At 44.2% G+C, this 20,749-nt stretch overlaps 1 protein-coding gene across 2 annotated transcripts in view; it reads right to left on the bottom strand.

The window, feature by feature from the left end:
- The window catches only part of LOC121553711 (attractin-like protein 1), a 332,670-nt gene that overhangs the window by 264,942 nt on the left and 46,979 nt on the right, over positions 1-20,749 (bottom strand). For both annotated transcript variants that reach the window (XM_045213019.1, XM_041867035.2), the window contains exons 4-9: positions 18,651-18,779; positions 16,778-16,986; positions 15,322-15,496; positions 13,725-13,812; positions 2,832-3,087; positions 467-650 (exon numbers count right to left, since the gene is read on the bottom strand). In XM_045213019.1, the coding sequence (XP_045068954.1) occupies positions 467-650; positions 2,832-3,087; positions 13,725-13,812; positions 15,322-15,496; positions 16,778-16,986; positions 18,651-18,779 (1,041 nt within the window). The remainder of the gene's footprint in view (positions 1-466; positions 651-2,831; positions 3,088-13,724; positions 13,813-15,321; positions 15,497-16,777; positions 16,987-18,650; positions 18,780-20,749) is intronic.

The raw sequence follows: 20,749 nt of genomic DNA, 5'->3' as shown, positions 1-20,749 counted from the left end.
CACAGGGCGGGGTTCAGACCCAGGGCCTCGAGCTTAAATGATGAGCTTGGAGGGTACTATGGTGTTGAATGCTGAGCTATAGTCAATGAACAGCATTCTTACATAGGTATTCCTCTTGTCCAGATGGGATAGGGCAGTGTACAGTGTGATGGCGATTGCATCGTCTGTGGATCTATTGGGGCGGTATGCAAATTGGAGTGGGTCTAGGGTGGTAGGTAAGGTAGAGGTGATATGATCCTTGACTAGTCTCTCAAAGTACTTCATGATGACAGAGGTGAGTGCTACAGGGCGATAGTCAGACCGACAGAGAGACAGACAGACAGACAGGCAGGCAGACAGACAGAGAGACCGGCAGAGAGACAGGCAGACAGACAGAGAGACCGGCAGAGAGACTGGCAGAGACCGACAGAGAGACAGAGAGACAGGCAGGCAGACAGACACTCTCTGCCAAGCTAATATCACTCACCAGGTCTGTGTCTGGACCTCATAGCGATACAGCTCGTCCACCAGGCCATACTTGTTGGCAGGCAGGGCCTTGTAGCCCCCGTGGACGTACACACACCGGCTGGAGCTGTCATACACACTGCTGTGGCCATAGCCACCCTGGACGATGGCCCCGTTGGTTTCAGGGACCTGCCAGGAGTTTGTCCCTGTGTGACAGAGGCAGAAGAGAAGTGCATCTTAGTGTGAGTAGGTCAACATGATTGGATCAGCTTTGAGACATACAGTATGGAGAAGAAGTGTGCATGCTTGTGAGTGTGCCAAACGAGTGTGTGTGTAAAAGACTGACTCTGGGAGACAGACCGAGCCAGCGGGAGAGAGCATTGGGCTGCTCCACCATGTACTTCAAGTTCCCTTATGACAGATGAAGGGAGGGATGGAGAGAGGGGGAGGCCACGGAACATGTGGATACACTGAGATGTATCCACAACTGGCAGACTCTACTCTTGAATGATGACACTCTACTCTCTGAATGATGGCACCCTACTCTCTCAATGATGGCACCCTACTCTCTCAATGATGGCACCCTACTCTCTGAATGATGGCACCCTACTCTCTGTTGGCACCCTCTCTCTGATGTGCACCCTATCTTGGATGCACCCTACTCTCTGGCATACTCTCTGAATGATGGCACCCTACTCTCTGAATGATGACACCCTCTCTGAATGATGGCACCCTACTCTCTGAATGATGGCACCCTACTCTCTGAATGATGGCACCCTACTCTCTGAATGATGGCACCCTACTCTCTGAATGATGACACCCTACTCTCTGAATGATGGCACCCTACTCTCTGAATGATGACACCCTACTCTCTGAATGATGACACTCTACTCTCTGAATGATGACACTACTCTCTGAATGATGGCACTCTACTCTCTCAATGTGATGAAATATCACAATATCCATAGTGCTCTAAATAAAACTAATTATAGGAGAAATACTGTTTGCTCACACACAGAGAGAGAGAGAGAGAGAGAGAGAGAGAGAGAGAGAGAGAGAGAGAGAGAGAGAGAGAGAGAGAGAGAGAGAGAGAGAGAGAGAGAGAGAAAGAGAAAGAGAAAGAGAAAGAGTGAGAGAGAGCGAGGTGAGTGAGACGGAGCGATATGAGGGAGGGGGGAGGGATGAGGGGAGGGGGATGAGTAGAACTCAGACACATTAATCATGTCTTCTCCCTGACGGTCCAGCCTAGGTGCCACCTACTCTTAATGTAGAGAGAGAGAGAAGAAAGAGAGTGCTTGCGTGCACGAGGACCACTTTGAAAACAAATGTTATAATTAGTACTTGTAAGTGCTATCCTCTGGATCCACATTGCACATTTTGTTGTATATGTATTTTACCCAAATCAAATACATTCACAGTCTAGTACCCACTTATTTAACCCTGACCACTGTAAGTGTACCCTAGAGTACCCAAGACTGTAGATGTTCCCTCTTCAACTCTCCTATAGGCTAAAATGCTTTGTAATGCAGGCATTCACCTGATTGTTACGCCTCAAAACGCGGTACTGCAGCGCCATCTGCTGGAATGAAAAACCTAAGGATCCCACAGCGGTCAAAGAACATTGACCAACAGCAGTCAAGAGGACAACCTTAAAGGCTCTGCGAATAGACCGTAGGTGTGTTTACCATCATAACAATAAGATTGTAACAGAGAACTATGCAAGTGCGGGCGCTACCAGAGGACTTTTAATGGGAATAGAGTGTTATGGGTATACATGATAGATCCTGGGCCTTCCATTAAGAGATGAGTGACAGCAACAACATTTACATTTACATTTACATTTTAGTCATTTAGCAGACGCTCTTATCCAGAGCGACTTACAGTTAATGCATACATTATTTATTTTTTCATACCCCCTGTGGGAATCGAACCCACAACCCTGGCGTTGCAAACGCCATGCTCTATCAACTGAGCTACATCCCTGCCGGCCATTCCCTCCCCTACCCTGGAAGACGCTGGGCCAATTGCGCGCCGCCCCATGGGTCTCCCGGTCGCGGCCGGCTACAACAGAGCCTGGATTCGAACCAGGATCTCTAGTGGCACAGCTAGCACTGCGATGCAGTGCCTTAGACCACTGCGCCACTCGGGAGACGACCAATGGTGACCCCAACAACAATGGTTTCTTCACCGAGCACCATGAAATGAATACAACGTTGCTGCGGTCATCTGTGGTTGATGCTGTCACTTTGCCTATTTTGGGGGTTGTAGGAATGTAAATCTGAATTAATTCATGTGGATTATTCATCATGGCTGAAAACCCCATTTAACAACCCATCCACCCATCCAACCATCCATCCACCCATCCATCTAGCCACTGTTGGACCTACTGATGTTGTACTCCTGCACTTTGCTGATGTAGCTGTAGACGGGGGAGTAGCCGAAGAGGACCACCATGACCACGTCCCCATTGGTCAGTTCAGCCAGGTGGGCGGAGTGTCCCTCCACGGCGTAGGGCTGTCCCTGGACCAGGCTGCTGGGGTTCTTCAGGGACCAAGTACGACTAGGGATGTTGAAGACCCACAGCTCGTCTGTCACGTTGCCTGAACCGGCCTCCAGCTTCCCCCCATACATGTAGATGTCGTCCTAAGGAGGGGGGCAAATATCAGAGGCATGAGATGAAAGAGGGTTAGGGATTGTGTTTGTGTAAAGACACACAAGATTAAAGGGGATTCTATCCACGACTGCCATCGACAAAATGTCTGCTTTATGTGTGTGTGTTCAGTATGAGAAGGTGAGACACTGCATTCCACAGTGTGCATGCCATGCTTGCGTGTGTGTGTGTGTGTGTGTGTGTGCGTGTGCGTTATTGAGCTGCAGGGCCCTGAGCTTCTCCAGAGAGTGTATCATCTCTGGACCCCAATCACCACACACACACACACACACACACACACCACCACACACACAACACACACATATAATAGCTGTGAACACCAACAATCAATAAGAAAGACTGCTGCTACAGCCCTCTCATACCGCGGTCAACTACTGGCTTCTCCCCATACACTGAAATCACCTGATACTACAGATAACGATCAACTACCTTAACCTGATAGTTACTTTAATATGCTACTAAAACCTTTTCAGGCATCTTGGTACTTCAGCTGCAGGGATCTAATACAGCAATATAATACAGTCATAATGGCTATGGCATCTACAGTCATAATGGCTATGGCATCTACAGTCATAATGGCTATGGCATCCTGTTTTTACAGTGCAGTCTCCTACTGGACTGCAATGCTCCAGTTCATAAACATAGAGCAGCATACTGTAAAGCAGCTAGAGGAGCTCCGACCACACAGAAACAAAGAAGGGAACATCCTATCACAGGTAACACACAGTGTCGCTACACCGCAGGGAGCCAATTATACAGTATCCCTGGCCACAAACACATCCTCCATGGACCCAACAGCCTTAAGAGCCTCAATGTATTTTCTGTCAAGGAAATCTGGTTCCCTCCTTTTACATTACCTCAGCACACACTGCAGACCCCAACTGAATCTCTCACTAATCTCGGAAACCCAGAACTAAAATCTTCCACAATTGTGTCAGATGCTCAATTCAGTTCTGGAGGAGATGTTAGGAGAAAGATACTAACTCTATGCAAGTTTCAGGCTAGTCTATGGGCCAAATGTCCCCTCCCCTTCCGAAATTCCGAAGATGCGAGCACCTGTGAAATCGTGATTTGTCCAAATGACGAAAAATCAGCGTACCGCAACAAAGTTCCTCGTTAGTCATCGCATACCCACAGTCTGTTGACAGACGTCACGATACCATTTATTTAACGTGCCTCTGTCCATGACAGATTACTCTCTCACACACTGTCTGAGTCCTGTAGTAGAAGCAGTGGGGAGGGAGAGGAGTGCACAAAACACACAGTCCAACACACAGTCAAACACACAGTCCAACACACACTTCAACACACACTTCAACACACAGTCCAACACACAGTCCAACACACATGTAATTAGTAATCACATCCGGCTGCAGGAGGGTTTAACCACCACACCCCCAGCTGAGCGGTAACACCCACGCTTCCGTTTCCACCACGCGTCCCTCGGATGCTCCATTTCCGATAAAGAGGGGGCTTTTATTGAAGGTGGCTTTATTAGATTTTTCAATACAAAATGTGAATACCAAGCAGGGGATATTACAAAACACGCTATGATCTGAATGTATGCGTAAATACGAGCGATTGCTTCTGTCGGTATATTAAAATCAGAAACGGGCAAGCGACGGGCTATATTCCTCGCAGCAGCACACACTTACGGTAATCTCTCAATCCTTAGAGACATAGAGAAGAATAACATATTCCATGGTTGGATTACAGATTTGAGGGGAATGGTGTGTGTGGAGGAGAGAGAGTAGGGGAGTGTGTGTGTGTGTGTGTGTGTGTGCTCCCATCCTTGACCCTGGAAGTCTATTCTCTCATGTTCCCGTCTCCAGATTCCAGGTTGTTGTCTTGTATGTGTGCTGCACTAGCTCAGCATAAGCCTTACATGAAAAACCTCAAAGTAGGTGTTCATTTATATGCTAATTGTGGATTCCTCCTTTCCGTATGTGGGGCTGGTAGCTGAGGATCGGCGGCCAAACAAGGCGCCTCCCACCCACAGAGAAATTGAACAGAGTGAAGAAGCCGGGTTTTATAACGGAGGGGGGAAGTTACACAGGTACAAATATAATATGTCTGTACTGACCAGGGTTTCCGTTAGGAAAATGTGGTACCGGAAATTTGACTGGCAGCATTTTAATTTACCAGACATTTGAGAGATTTACCGGACCAATATGCATTGGGTGCGTAACCTGATTAGGGTGTTCACCCACGGTGCTCAGAATGACAGAAATCCCATTTAGATTATGCTAATTCATATTAAAAGAACATGCAAGTCCAGGATGCAACGATGTGCGGTCCTTCTGACCGAATTCTGATGCGCACTTTGAAGATGTTAAAACAACCCTTCACATTTACTTTTCGTCAGCCAACAAGACGAGTAACGAACAGCAAAATCACTAACCTATGTCACTCTACTATCCCCCATAGTAGAAATGTTTACCTATTCTATTGGTCAGCTTGCCGAGAAATAAACTTTAAAAAGCAATGAGGCTGATGCAACAGATCAGAACATTTATCTTAAAATGTTGATAAACTCTTATTTCTTCACATTATAAACACAGCAATGTGCACAAGGCAGTAGACTATGTGTGAATGTTTGTTCCATAATGTAATTAGCAGGAAAACACTGTTGTCAAAATGTTATATTTAGAAAGAGGGGAGATTTAATATGCAACAACTAGATCTAATATGCAATGAAAGAAAGTTGATATAAAATAATTACCTCCACGGATATGGTCTGATTTTGGCTAGGCTACTTTGAAGCAAGAAAAGACATGCCTCCATGGTTTCCAACAATTAAGTATATGTTTTCTAAATGCATACTGCCTCCAGCTCATTGCAAAGGGGTGTGTGACGCGCTGATGAAGCCTGCCTTCCGTTGCCTATACATTTGCTGTTTGAGATGCCGTAGCAGCAGCTCTCGCGCTGTCTGACAGATTTTCTGCTCAAAGTGTCTGTATCTGTGTGATGTACGCGTGTGATAAATAAGATACATAACGAATATACTGTACACACGCGCCAATTTAACCTACAGATCAATAGGCATGACCAGTTAAATGTATTTCCATCGACTGGTATTTCCATCAATGAATAGGCTAAAAAACATTATTTCGCTATTTTAATTTTTCTTCTTCTCCAGAAAATTGACCGGCGCCAATTTTATTTATCGTCTTTTCTATTTTTCTATTGGCCAAAAGCCGGCTATTACCGGCTAACAGAAACCCTGGTACTGACATAATGATTAATATACAGTAGGGACGTTTCCTCCATTTCCTGAAAAGTTTCAGTTTCTGATGAACTGACACCTGGAGACACCAGTGGTACACCATTGTGAATGGTAAAGAAACACTTGTTGGGCTAAGTGTGTTCACGTCAATTAAACCAAGCATGGAACATGCAAAAGATAGGGGTATATGGAAAAGGTGGGCACACAGCCATGGCTGTCCACACATGCTGCACACACGCACAGAAACACTCAAATAAAAATAAATGTATGCACAGCCGCACACATACACTGAAATACACATACAGACACACACACATTCCGGGTAATCAGTAGAAGAGTGAATGCCTGTTGACTTATGTGTATATACAGTATACAGTGAGGGAAAAAAGTATTTGATCCCCTGCTGATTTTGTACGTTTGCCCACTGACAAAGACATGATCAGTCTATCATTTTAATGGTAGGTTTATTTGAACAGTGAGAGACAGAATAACAACAAAAAAAATTAACAAAAATGTTATAAATTGATTAGCATTTTAACTTGGTGGCAAAACCCTTGTTGGCAATCACAGAGGTCAGACGTTTCTTGTAGTTGGCCACTAGGTTTGCACACATCTCAGGAGGGATTTTGTCCCACTCCTCTTTGCAGATCTTCTCCAAGTCATTAAGGTTTCGAGCCTGACGTTTGGCAACTCGAACCTTCAGCTCCCTCCACAGATTTTCTATGGGATTAAGGTCTGGAGACTGGCTAGGCCACTCCAGGACCTTAATGTGCTTCTTCTTGAGCCACTCCTTTGTTGCCTTGGCCGTGTGTTTTGGGTCATTGTCATGCTGGAATACCTATCTACGACCCATTTTCAATGCCCTAGCTGAGGGAAGGAGGTTCTCACCCAAGATTTGACGGTACATGGCCCCGTCCATCGTCCCTTTGATGCGGTGAAGTTGTCCTGTCCCCTTAGCAGAAAAACACCCCCAAAGCATAATGTTTCCACCTCCATGTTTGACGGTGGGGATGGTGTTCTTGGGGTCATAGGCAGCATTCCTCCTCCTCCAAACACGACGAGTTGAGTTGATGCCAAAGAGCTCGATTTTGGTCTCATCTGACCACAACACTTTCACCCAGTTCTCCTCTGAATCATTCAGATGTTCATTGGCAAACTTCAGATGGGCCTGTATATGTGCTTTCTTGAGCAGGGGGACCTTGCGGGCGCTGCAGGATTTCAGTCCTTCACGGCGTAGTGTGTTACCAATTGTTTTCTTGGTGACTATGGTCCCAGCTGCCTTGAGATCATTGACAAGATCCTCCCGTGTAGTTCTGGGCTGATTCCTCACCGTTCTCATGATCATTGCAACTCCACGAGGTGAGATCTTGCATGGAGCCCCAGGCCGAGGGAGATTGACAGTTATTTTGTGTTTCTTCCATTTGCGAATAATCGCACCAACTGTTGTCACCTTCTCACCAAGCTGCTTGGCGATGGTCTTGTAGCCCATTCCAGCCTTGTGTAGGTCTACAATCTTGTCCCTGACATCCTTGGAGAGCTCTTTGGTCTTGGCCATGGTGGAGAGTTTGGAATCTGATTGATTGCTTCTGTGGACAGGTGTCTTTTATACAGGTAACAAGCTGAGATTAGGAGCACTCCCTTTAAGAGTGTGCTCCTAATCTCAGCTCGTTACCTGTATAAAAGACACCTGGGAGCCAGAAATCTTTCTGATTGAAAGGGGGTCAAATACTTATTTCCCTCATTAAAATGCAAGTCAATTTATAACATTTTTGACATGCGTTTTTCTGATTTTTTGTTGTTGTTATTCTGTCTCTCACTGTTCAAATAAACCTACCATTAAATTTATAGACTGATCATTTCTTTGTCAGTGGGCAAACGTACAAAATCAGCAGGGGATCAAATACTTTTTTCCCTCACTGTATACAGTGGGGAGAACAAGTATTTGATACACTGCCGATTTTGCAGGTTTTCCTACTTACAAAGCATGTAGAGGTCTGTAATTTTTATCATAGGTACACTTCAACTGTGAGAGACGGAATCTAAAACAAAAATCAATTACAGAGATCATACGTTTCCTGTAGGTCTTGACCAGGTTTGCACACACTGCAGCAGGGATTTTGGCCCACTCCTCCATACAGACCTTCTCCAGATCCTTCAGGTTTCGGGGCTGTCGCTGGGCAATACGGTCTTTCAGCTCCCTCCAAAGATTTTCTATTGGGTTCAGGTCTGGAGACTGGCTAGGCCACTCCAGGACCTTGAGATGCTTCTTACGGAGCCACTCCTTAGTTGCCCTGGCTGTGTGTTTCGGGTCGATGTCATGCTGGAAGACCCAGCCACGACCCATCTTCAATGCTCTTACTGAGGGAAGGAGGTTGTTGGCCAAGATCTCGCGATACATGGCCCCATCCATCCTCCCCTCAATACGGTGCAGTCGTCCTGTCCCCTTTGCAGAAAAGCATTCCCAAAGAATGATGTTTCCACCTCCATGCTTCACGGTTGGGATGGTGTTCTTGGGGTTGTACTCATCCTTCTTCTTCCTCCAAACACGGCGAATGGAGTTTAGACCAAAAAGCTATATTTTTGTCTCATCAGACCACATGACCTTCTCCCATTCCTCCTCTGGATCATCCAGATGGTCATTGGCAAACTTCAGACGGGCCTGGACATGCGCTGGCTTGAGCAGGGGGACCTTGCGTGCGCTGCAGGATTTTTAATCCATGACGGCGTAGTGTGTTACTAATGGTTTTCTTTGAGACTGTGGTCCTAGCTCTCTTCAGGTCATTGACCAGGTCCTGCCGTGTAGTTCTGGGCTGATCCCTCACCTTCCTCATGATCATTGATGCCCCATTAGGTGGGATCTTGCATGGAGCCCCAGACCGAGGGTGATTGACCGTCATCTTGAACTTCTTCCATTTTCTAATAATTGCGCCAACAGTTGTTGCCTTCTCACCAAGCTGCTTGCCTATTGTCCTGTAGCCCATCCCAGCCTTGTGCAGGTCTACAATTTGATCCCTGATGTCCTTACACAGCGCTCTGGTCTTGGCCATTGTGGAGAGGTTGGAGTCTGTTTGATTGAGTGTGTGGACTGGTGTCTTTTATACAGGTAATGAGTTCAAACAGGTGCAGTTAATACAGGTAATGAGTGGAGAACAGGAGGGCTTCTTAAAGAAAAACTAACAGGTCTGTAAGAGCAGGAATTCTTACTGGTTGGTAGGTGATCAAATACTTATGTCATGCAATAAAATGCAAATTAATTACTTAAAAATCATACAATGTGATTTTCTGGATGTTTGTTTTAGATTGTCTCTCACAGTTGAAGTGTACCTATGATAAAAATTACAGACCTCTACATGCTTTGTAATTAGGAAAACCTGCAAAATCGGCAGTGTATCAAATACTTGTTCTCCCCACTGTATATATATATTTAGCGGTGTAAACTGTGTCTTTAATGCCAGTGAACACGGGTGGACCACGTAGCTGATCTTCTATTCTGCTGAAACACAGCTAACTGAATGAAGCTGTCTGGGAGTTCAGCATGTTCACTGTATAATAGCTAGGGTAATACTCACAACACAGACAAAATAAAAGGTTCCCATTTAAAGTTAGATCCCTTTGAGAGAGGATGTCATTTGTAAAGTGGATTTCAGAATGTAATCCAAGGATAAACTACAGATAGGCATCTCAATCACAAAAGGCCTTGGTGTATCATTTCATCCACTATTTAATCTCTCATCAACGACACTGCATTAGAGAATAAAACCTTATAATAAAACCTTTAGAGAATAAGTCCTTTCACGTTCCCCTTCAAAAGGGAACGGTTTTGCAGTGAACTGCTCAAATTAAAACTTCACAGCATGAGTCAGTGGTAGGTCAGAGATAAGGGGTTAGGGGTCAGGTCAGGGTCAAGATGCTTGCTCATCACTAGGGCTGTTGCGGTGACTGTATTACCGCCACACCAGCAGTCACGAGTCATGAAGGCAGTCAAATTCCATGTGACCGTTTAGTCACGGTAATTAGGCTTCTCCAAGCTCAGATGTTGCTGATGGTCATTAGTAGCCTACCAAACTTGCTAACAGCCTGGTCCTCAGCACTCTACTGTCCCCCTATTTCCTCTGACATCAATGCAAATGTAACCGAAAATCTAAATCAAACACTTCATAAGAGCCCATGAGATCATGTTGTGCAACATTTCTATAGGCTATGCAATTGCATGAGAAAACAGAGTTTTGATGGCCTCTATTAAAAATAGGAGAATCCCATCTGCTTTCTATAGGCTAGGCCTACTATATTTATTTCTCAACTTTCCTAATATTAAGCACATTGCTTCACTTTACAACAGGAGTATAGCCTACCTGGCTGGCATGAAAATTAACCACAGGAAAAGCGTCCTCCACTCGCTATTTAAGTGCAGAGATGACATGTATTTTTTCCCCCTGCCCCGGTTTCGAGACAGGTGCATGATAATGGTCCATTCTAAATCTAAACGAATTTCACACATACATTATTTTGTACATGTAAAGATTAAATCAAAAATAGTCTGATGGGTGACAATATTAGCCTATCACTTGTGAATTATATATCATCACTTGTGAATGACGCCCAGCTTAAGGCAATAAACAATGCCTTTTGTTGTGTGACTTTTTCGAATCATAGTCGCACACCTCATGTAGCCTAGCCCATAGGCCTATATGTTTTGATAAGGTTTATATCACAACTAAAGTGGCCAAATAACTTCTTAAAATCAAGCACATTAAATCTGCTTTACAAGGGGTGTAGAGCCTAACTGGCATACATAAGCAGCGCGTGAGTTTCAAGTTTGGGGAAGATACTTTTCACCATAAAGATGCAGCTTTATAATAAAAGCATTACATGCATAATAGCATTTGCGGTCACTTTTGATAATGGTGTTTATCCGCTAATGGAACATTTGTGCTTATAGCCTAGCTCTAAAGGTATGTTAGTACGTAGATCCTTTAACGTGTGCAGTATTCCTTATGAGACAAAAACATTTGAAAGGTCTTCCATGGGGGTACCATTTTAAAGCATTGTAAACTGCAAGTAATGAAGTGAGAGTCGTTCCAAAATAAACTTCTCAGCCTTTCAAGCCATAACCTCTGAGCCGTAAAATACTACTTCCATTTAACTCACGTAAACAAAGCCGGATCCCCTTAGGTGAGTAACCATAGTAAGACATCTAATAGAACATCCATTTGTCCCTCTTCATGAAAGCGACCCAAACATTTAAGAGTTTAGGTAATGTTTTTTTGTTTGTTTGTTTGTTTTGTCACACACACATGCCAGAGGCAGACTTTCTATTTAACAGGGTTATTCAGAGAGACTTCTATAGTTTCAAGGGAAGAAGGGAAAGAGCAGACAGATGAAATGTAGTCGTCATGCTTGTTTCCCCTGGTGAGCCGAAGAGTCAGTTAGCCGGAGCAAAGCAGCCCTGCTGCTCTCTGACCAACCCTGAGGGCCCCACATCCATCTTACTGCCATGTTATCTCTACTCAGACCCAGAGAGGCAATCCTCTTAACTCCCTCACCCAACAGAGAGAGGGGGAGAGGATAACCCCAGAGAGAGAGAGAGAGAGAGCAAGAGAGAGAGAGAGAGAGAGAGAGAGAGAGAGAATGTGTGTGAAGAAACACCCAGAGAAACAGAAAGAGCCAGATAGAGAGAACCCTGTCTAGATGTACAGTGGCTTGCGAAAATATTCACCCCCCTTGGCATTTTTCCCATTTTGTTGCCTTACAACCTGGAATTAAAATGGATTTTTGGGCGGTTTGTATGATTTGATTTACACAACATGCCTACCACTTTGAAGATGCAAAATATTTTTTCTTGTGAAACAAACAACAAATAAGACAAAAAAACAGAAAACTTGAGCGTGCATAACTATTCAACCCCAAAGTCAATACTTTGTAGAGACCCCTTTTGCAGCAATTACTGCTGCAAGTCTCTTGGGGTATGTCTCTATAAGCTTGGTACATCTAGCCACTGGGATCTTTGCCCATTCTTCAAGGCTATACTGCTCCAGCTCCTTCAAGTTGGATGGGTTCCGCTGGTGTACAGCAATCTTCAAGTCATACCACATATTCTCAATTGGATTGAGGTCTGGGCTTTGACTAGGCCATTCCAAGACATTTAAATGCTTAAACCACTCGAGTGTTGCTTTAGCAGTATGCTTAGGGTCATTGTCCTGCTGGAAGGTGAACTTCTGTCCCAGTCTCAAATCTCTGGAAGACTGAAACAGGTTTCCCTCAAGAATTTCCCTGTATTTAGTGACATCCATCATTCCTTCAATTCTGACCAGTTTCCAAGTCCCTGCCGATGAAAAACATCCACACAGCATGATGCTGCCACCACCATGCTTCACTGTGGGGATGGTGTTCTCGGGGTGATGAGAGGTGTTGGGTTTGCGCCAGACATAGCGTTTTCCTTGATGGCCAAAAAGCTCATCTGACCAGAGTACCTTCTTCCATATGTTTGGGGAGTCTCCCGAATGCCTTTTGGCAAACACCAAACGTGCTTGCTTATTTTTTTCTTTAAGCAATGGCTTTTTTCTGGCCACTCTTCCGTAAAGCCCAGCTCTGTGGAGTGTACTGCTTAAAGTGGTTCTATGGACAGATACTCCAATCTCCACTGTGGAGCTTTGCAGCTCCTTCAGGGTTATCTTTGGTCTCTTTGTTGCCTCTCTGATTAATGCCCTCCTTACCTGGTCCGTGAGTTTTGGTGGGCGGCCCTCTCTTGGCAGGTTTGTTGTGGTGCCATATTCTTTCCATTTTTTAATAATGGATTTAATGGTGCTCCGTGGGATGTTCAAAGTTTCAGATATTTTTTTATAACCCAACCCTGATCTGTACTTCTCCACAACTTTGTCCCTGACATCCTTCTTGGTCTTCATGGTGCTGCTTGCTTGGTGGTTCCCCTTGCTTAGTGGTGTTGCAGACTCTGGGGCCTTTCAGAACAGGTGTATATATACTGAGATCATGTGACAGATCATGTGACACTTAGATTGCACACAGGTGGACTTTATTTAACTAATTATGTGACTTCTGAAGGTGTAATTGGTTGCACCAGATCTTATTTAGGGGCTCCATAGCAAAGGGGGTGAATACATATGCACGCACCACTTTTCTGTTATTTAGTTATTTTTTTCATTTCACTTCACCAATTTGGACTATTTTGTGTATGTCCATTACATGAAATCCAAATAAAAATCAATTTAAATTACAGGTTGTAATGCAACAAAATAGGGAAATGCCAAGGGGGATGAATACTTTTGCAAGGCACTGTATAGAGCCCTGTATAGTACCAGTTTATGACAGAATGTTAGATGGAACACATCCACCCTGCTAGTGGGCTGTGACCATTAGCTGCCTTACCTGGTAAAGAGCCAGAGAATGGCCGTATCTCTGCAGAGGTCCACTATTGATCGGCACCACGTCCCAAGTGCTGCTCTCCAGATTATAACTGCAGGGGGGAAGAGAGACAGTCAGGCCTGAGCTATACAGAATATACAACAAAGAAATGGATGGAGAGAGGAAGTGGAGGGGAGGGAAAGAGAGAGAGATGAGAGAGAGTGAGAGAGAGAGAGAGAGAGAGAGAGAGAGAGAGAGAGAGAGATAGAGAGAGAGAGAGAGAGAGAGAGAGAGAGAGAGAGAGAGAGAGAGAGAGAGAGAGAGAGATCCTAACCTCCTGCCAAATGTATGACCATATTAGAGACACATTTCCCTCAGATTACACAGACCCACAAAGAATTTGAAAACAAATCCAATTTTGATAAACTCTATTGGGTGAAATACCACAGTGTGCCATCACAGCAGCAAGATTTGTGAACTGTTGCCACAAGAAAAGGGCAACCAGTGAAGAACAGACACCACTGTAAATACAACCCACAAAATGTTTATTTATTTTCCCTTTTGTACTATTTGCACATCGTTAGAACACTGTACATAGCCATAATATGACATTTTAAATGTGGCTTTGGCAATGTAAACATATGCTCCCATGCCAATAAAGCCCTTTGAATTGAGAGAGAGAGAGAAAGAGAGAGAGGGAGCGAGAGAGAGTGCGAGAGAGAGCGAGAGAGAGAGAGAAGGCGAAAGACTGGAAGTAAACAAATATATATGAGGTAAGTAGACATTAACCACGTTTCCATCCACAGTTTTTATGCGAGTGAAGTCATACCGTACAAAAAAAATCACGACAGCTGTGATGGAAACAGGACGTTTCGGTACAATTTTATAAATGCCGACAGATAATTTCTTCATTCGACATGGTGGGATCTTTTTGTGTCGGTAAAATTAATTATGCGAGAAATGCAGGTGAAACGCCTTTATGCGCAAATATTAATATAAAAACCATCATATCGAAGTAAACTTGGAGTCACGTGATGACATGGTATGTGGTCCTCTGACTACGACTCGGGAAATCATGCAGTTTATTAGGCTAAAGATTAAATAAGTTATGATGAACTTCACAGAGTGGTGAAAGTGCACAATGATCTTGATGCTCCTTTCCATTACATTTTGAGGGTCTTATTCTGGTGACATGATGAGCGATGCTTGACTGCCTTTTGACAAATACAAATATTCTGGCTCTTATCTATAATAATCTCATCATGTAGACTAGCCTACCTGCACTGTATCGGCGAGCTGTTGGCTAGAGCGCACGTGCCAAGACCAGAGTAGGCACATTTGCTATTTAACGCAACACTTTTTGTGACAAAACTATCAGTAGAATTGAAAATGCGATGGAAACACATTGAACTTTAGATTTGTATTCGGTACATGAAAACTCAGCAACAAGTCAGTTTGGTGGAAACACTCCACTGGTGGGAAAATGCGCATATTGTCTTTATGCAGATTTTTGAATATTTGCATGAAAATCTGTCGCCAACTGGATGGAAACCTAGCTACAGAGCGAAATGAAGAGACAGACAGATGTTCCAGGTCTCTCTCTCTTCAGTCAGTGCCTTACTTGAGCACCATGTGGAAAGAGCTGTAGTTGAAGGTGTATCCTCCGATGACCCACATGAGTTTCCCATGGACCACAGCCTTATGGGAGGCCCTGCCCAGGGACTGGCTGAAGGGCTTGACGTTAGACATCACCCAGTAAGACTCAGTGGACGGCACTGACAGAGCACAGTCTGGACCTGGAGAGGACCAAACAACATAATTACAAATGCATGAAAGTATGTGAGGTGCGTTTGTAGCAAAATACTCTCTTCAGCAACACTTTAATACAGCTGACTAAACATGGTCCCACAGCACCATCAGCTGGTGAAGAGTGTGATAACAAAGCCTATGTCATGATGATGGGGTCAGCCATGATTGTGATGCGCTCACATGGCTACTACTCACTCTGATTCATCAAACCCCATTATGAGAAGGAACTCATGATACTGGCCCCTGTTGGCCCCTATTAGAGTGGAGGACAGACAGTGGAAATGGGGGGATGTGATAGGGTCTAGGGGCCAGGACCCTGTCTATCAGTGGAGAAAACCTAATTAGGGAAATGACCAGTGGTAAATGACCAGTGACCAGCAACTCAGTGTCAGAGCATAGGAGTGGCACCATGCTGGACAGTTCTGTCTCATTGAGAGGTGCTTGGTTGGTTCTACCCTGCTGGACAGTTCTGTCTCATTGAGAGGTGCTTGGTTGGTTCTACCCTGCTGGACAGTTCTGTCTCATTGAGAGGTGCTTGGTTGGTTCTACCCTGCTGGACAGTTCTGTCTCATTGAGAGGTGCTTGGTTGGTTCTACTGTAAAGAAGAAGTGTTAATACATCACCAAAGCATACAGTATTCAGGAACATTGGAGATCATATCAATGCATGGTTATACTAAGGGGATACCTAGACCAGCGACCCACAAGGTGTAAGGACAAAACCTCCAGCACCACTAGATGGCAGACATGGAACATAAGATAGCTCCTCTTGGTCAACAGACAATAGCAGGTGTTGTATTTAGTGTAGCCTGTATGAATACGGAGGAGAATCGGTCATGTCTGGAGAGCAGAAACCTGTGGTCTTCCACCATCATCTCAAGATTAGATTGTTAGAGCATGGAATACTCAACATGAAAAAGGCTCCTACTATCAAGCTGTCAGAATAGTGTTGGACATTATCCAACAGGTTACATGCATCCTACAACATGACCTCATTCCCTTCATCTAAACTAAGACGGTCATATCTGCCGAGTACTTCAGATGTCAGCTTCTATTACTGTAACATATGATACATGGTCTCTGTGCCCCTCTCGTCACAGTTCTCATTTCAGCCAGAAGATGGCAGTGTGACTCAATCTACAAGAACACAAATAACTTGCCTTTGTCATTGAATAATGAATTAACCCTATGAACCAACATGAAGATCCAACACCATAAAGACAACATTGTGACAACATTGACACGATATAACCATAGCCCTAGCCCCACCTTGCCAGCTGTCGTTGCAGACACAGCTCTTCTCCCCAGTGAGGTCACAGTAGCCCTGGTCGGGGCTACCACAGTTGTTCCTGCAGTAGGGGATGTCACAGGCCTCGCCCTTCCAGTACTTATCACACTCGCAGTACACCCGGCTGGCGATAGAGTTCCCCGTGCTGCACTTCCCATGACCGGAGCAGTTATTGGGGCACGAGTTGACCCTGCAGACCCAGGACGGAGAGATGGTGAATTAGATGAGTGAAAGCATGAGACCATGGGAGGGATGAGGAAGTACATTTGGAAAGGTTATCATTGTAAATAAGAATTTGCTCTTAATATACTTACCTGTATAAATAAAGGTTGAATAAAAAATAAGTCAATAATTTAGGAAAAACAAATAGCTGAAAGAATGATTGATTGACAGAGGTGATTGCCATCTATTGGGGTATGTGTTTTCAGGGAGCAGAACAGATAAAGGGTGAGATGCAGAGAAATGGAGAGATAATTAAAGAGAAGTGCCGACAAAATAATAGAGAAATATGGAAGGTAGACAGAGACAGGAGGAGGTCAAGGATCCAGGATAATACACATGCTTTTCAGCAACAGGGGGACGATAATGTTTACCGCTGTGACAAGAGTGTTGCTATGGCAACACCTTTATGGCCACATGGTGTGTGTGTCTGTGCTGGAGCCCTTGAGGCTGAGTTTAACTTATCTGAAAGCCCATCCTTCTCTTTGGCTGCTGCTTTGCGAGACAACCCAATTAATTCATTTTCAGAATCACACACACACATATCTCATATGTTAAGGGGTGTCATCTCCTCAGCTGTAATGCCCATTCTCAGCTAATCGTGTGATAGACATTGTAGACCCTAGACTCTAGGGTCTACAATGTGGCCTAAAGAGTCTGAGTGCAGTAGTGCTGAGCGATTAACCGAAATGTTGGTTATTTTTAGTATTTTAAACGACTAATTGACATACATCGGTTCAAATATTTGAATTACATTTCGTATGTTTTTTTCTGTGAGCTCAATGTGCACATCGTGCTGCAGTTTCTCTAGAGATAAATCAGATCATGCCCGAACTGTGCGATGTAGTAGGGAGTTGTAGTTTCCAACAAGCCAATGTTCTACATAGTTTAGAACAGAAAACATGATGATTAACTACAATGACCATAATCCATTGCATGGCTACTTGTCCGGTCTGTGTTTCATTTAAGCCTACTACATAAGAGACAGAAGAATGCGCGATCAAGAGAAGATACATAGAGTGCAGTTTCTTCACGAGGTATCTCTACCTGAAAATACATGATCTAAGTAGTTGATAGTTGGTATTCAGCAGTCGTAAAAGTATGCCTTATTTACTTTGAAGAACTACAAAATAGTGATTTTGTCAGACAGCATAGGCAGCGCTCTATAGAGATGAGATGATGACTTGGAATGAAATAATAAAGTCATCAAATAAAACAAATGTAATATACACAACAACTGAAATATTTTGTTAAAGCAATGTGAATAAATGATAAGCAGTAATGGAAAGTCACTACCATCATGGGACTTTAATTATTTTATTATGTGTTGTTACAGCATTCAACCCACATAATGCACAGTGCATTTAATGTTTAAAAAAATAATAGAAACCGAAAATCTTGATTATTTTTTAATACTCGAACTGAAACGTCCTCAAAAAGCACTAATCGCTCAGTACTAGTGTGCATCAACAGAGCAAGAGGAAAGAGAATGTAATGGGGACATGGCTCTTAGCAAACCCACTGTCTGCTACTGAGCCAGAGACTTCCCTAATGGTCATATAAGGTATAGGTGAAGACTTATAAGGTATAGGTGACTGTAAATGTAGTGTGTGTGTATGGGCTGGGGCCACTCACGAGTAGGAGATGTGGAATCCAGTCAGGTTGTAGGCAGCGTCACTGAAAAAGTGCAACAGTGCATATCCAGAGGTGGCTACCACTTCCGGAACAGTCTCGTTCCCTCTCGTTTCCGGGACAACGAGACCGCTGTGGGAGAAGAAGAAAAATACATTAATGATGGAGTATTCACACACACACACACGTTAAGCTCCAAAGTATGCTGGATAAATTATCGCCCTTTGCTTGACTGTTGAGCTGCGATTGCTGTCACCATGAAACCCCCCCTCCCGTCCTCCCGCCCTCCCGTCCTCCGTCCTCCCGCCCTCCCGTCTTTACTTCATTGGGAAAAAGTGACTCCTTCCTCTCCTCGGGATCGATCCCTCCATTGCATGGAGGATCAGGCTACACAGCACAGCCCCATCAAGGTCATCAAAGAGGGAGGAGAAATCCGCTCCCCACCGGGAAGATTACAACCAGGCTCAACACAAAGACCACACAGCCAATACCAGGGGAGAGTCCATAGGGAAGGACCCTCAGTGGAAGGAATTACATTAGGGACCTATTCTTCAAAGGGGGAGGGAGGGTGAGAGGAAGAACACCTAAGACAGGCCTAAGAGCAACACTGAACAAAAATATAAAAAACGCAACAATTTCAAAGCTTTTACAGTTCATATAAGGAAATCAGTCAATTGAAATAAATAAATTAGGCCCTAATCTATGGATTTCACATGACTGGGAATATAGATATGCATCTGTTGGTCACAGATACCTTTAAAAAAAGGTAGGGGTGTGGATCAGAAAACCAGTCAGTATCTGGTGTGACCACTATTTGCCTCATGCAGCGTGACACATCTCCTTTGCATAGTTGATCAGGCTGTTGATTGTGGCCTGTGGAATGTTGTCCCACTCCTCTTCAATGGCTATGCGAAGTTGATGGATATTGGCGGGAACTGGAACATGCTGTCGTAAAGGTCAATCCAGAGCATCCCAAACATGCTCAATGGGTGACATGTCTGGTGAGTATGCAGGCCATAGAAGAACAGACATTTTCAGCTTACAGTAATTGTGTACAGATCCTTGTGATATGGGGCCAAACATTATCATGCTGAAACAAGGCGGATGAATGGCACGACAATGGGCCTCAGGATCTTGTCACGGTATCTCTGTGCATTCAAATTGCCGTCGATAAAATGCAATTGTGTACGTTGTCCGTAGCTTATGCCTGCCCATACCATAACCCCACCGCCACCATGTGGGACACTGTTCACAACGTTGACGTCAGCAAACCGCTCGCCCTCACTACGCCATACAGGCTGTCTGCCATCTGCCCGGTACAGTTGATACCGGGATTCATCTGTGAAGAGCACACTTCTCCAGCGTACCAATGGACATCAAAGGTGAGCATTTGCCCACTGAAGTCGGTTATGATGCCAAACTGCAGTTAGGTCAAGACCCTTGTAAGGACGACGAGCACGCAGATGAGCTTCCCTGGTTTCTGACAGTTTATGCAGAAATTCTGTAAACAAATTTGTGCACAAAATTTGAGAGAAATAAGCTTTTTGTCCGTATGGACAATTTCTGGGATCTTTTATTTTAGCTCATGAAACATTGGACCAACACTTTACATGTTGCGTTTATATTTTTATTCAGTGTAAATGCAGAATATTAATCCATTGATTCATGATCACACCCACTCGTTACCTACAGTGAGGGAAAAATTATTTGATCCCCTGCTGATTTTGTACGTTTGCCCACTGACAAAGACATGATCAGTCTATAATTTTAATGGTAGGTTTATTTGAACAGTGAGAGACAGAATAACAACAAAAAAATACAGAAAAACGCATGTCAAAAATGTTAGAAATTGATTTGCATTTTAATGAGGGAAATAAGTATTTAACCCCTCTGCAAAACATGACTTAGTACTTGGTGGCAAAACCCTTGTTGGCAATCACAGAGGTCAGACGTTTCTTGTAGTTGGCCACCAGGTTTGCACACATCTCAGGAGGGATTTTGTCCCACTCCTCTTTGCAGATCTTCTCCAAGTCATTAAGGTTTCGAGGCTGATGTTTGGCAACTCGAACCTTCAGCTCCCTCCACAGATTTTCTATGTGATT

This window comes from Coregonus clupeaformis, unplaced genomic scaffold (assembly GCF_020615455.1).
Source record: "Coregonus clupeaformis isolate EN_2021a unplaced genomic scaffold, ASM2061545v1 scaf0072, whole genome shotgun sequence".
Taxonomy (NCBI): Eukaryota; Metazoa; Chordata; class Actinopteri; order Salmoniformes; family Salmonidae; genus Coregonus; species Coregonus clupeaformis.
This window is presented reverse-complemented; position numbering and strand designations above follow the sequence as displayed.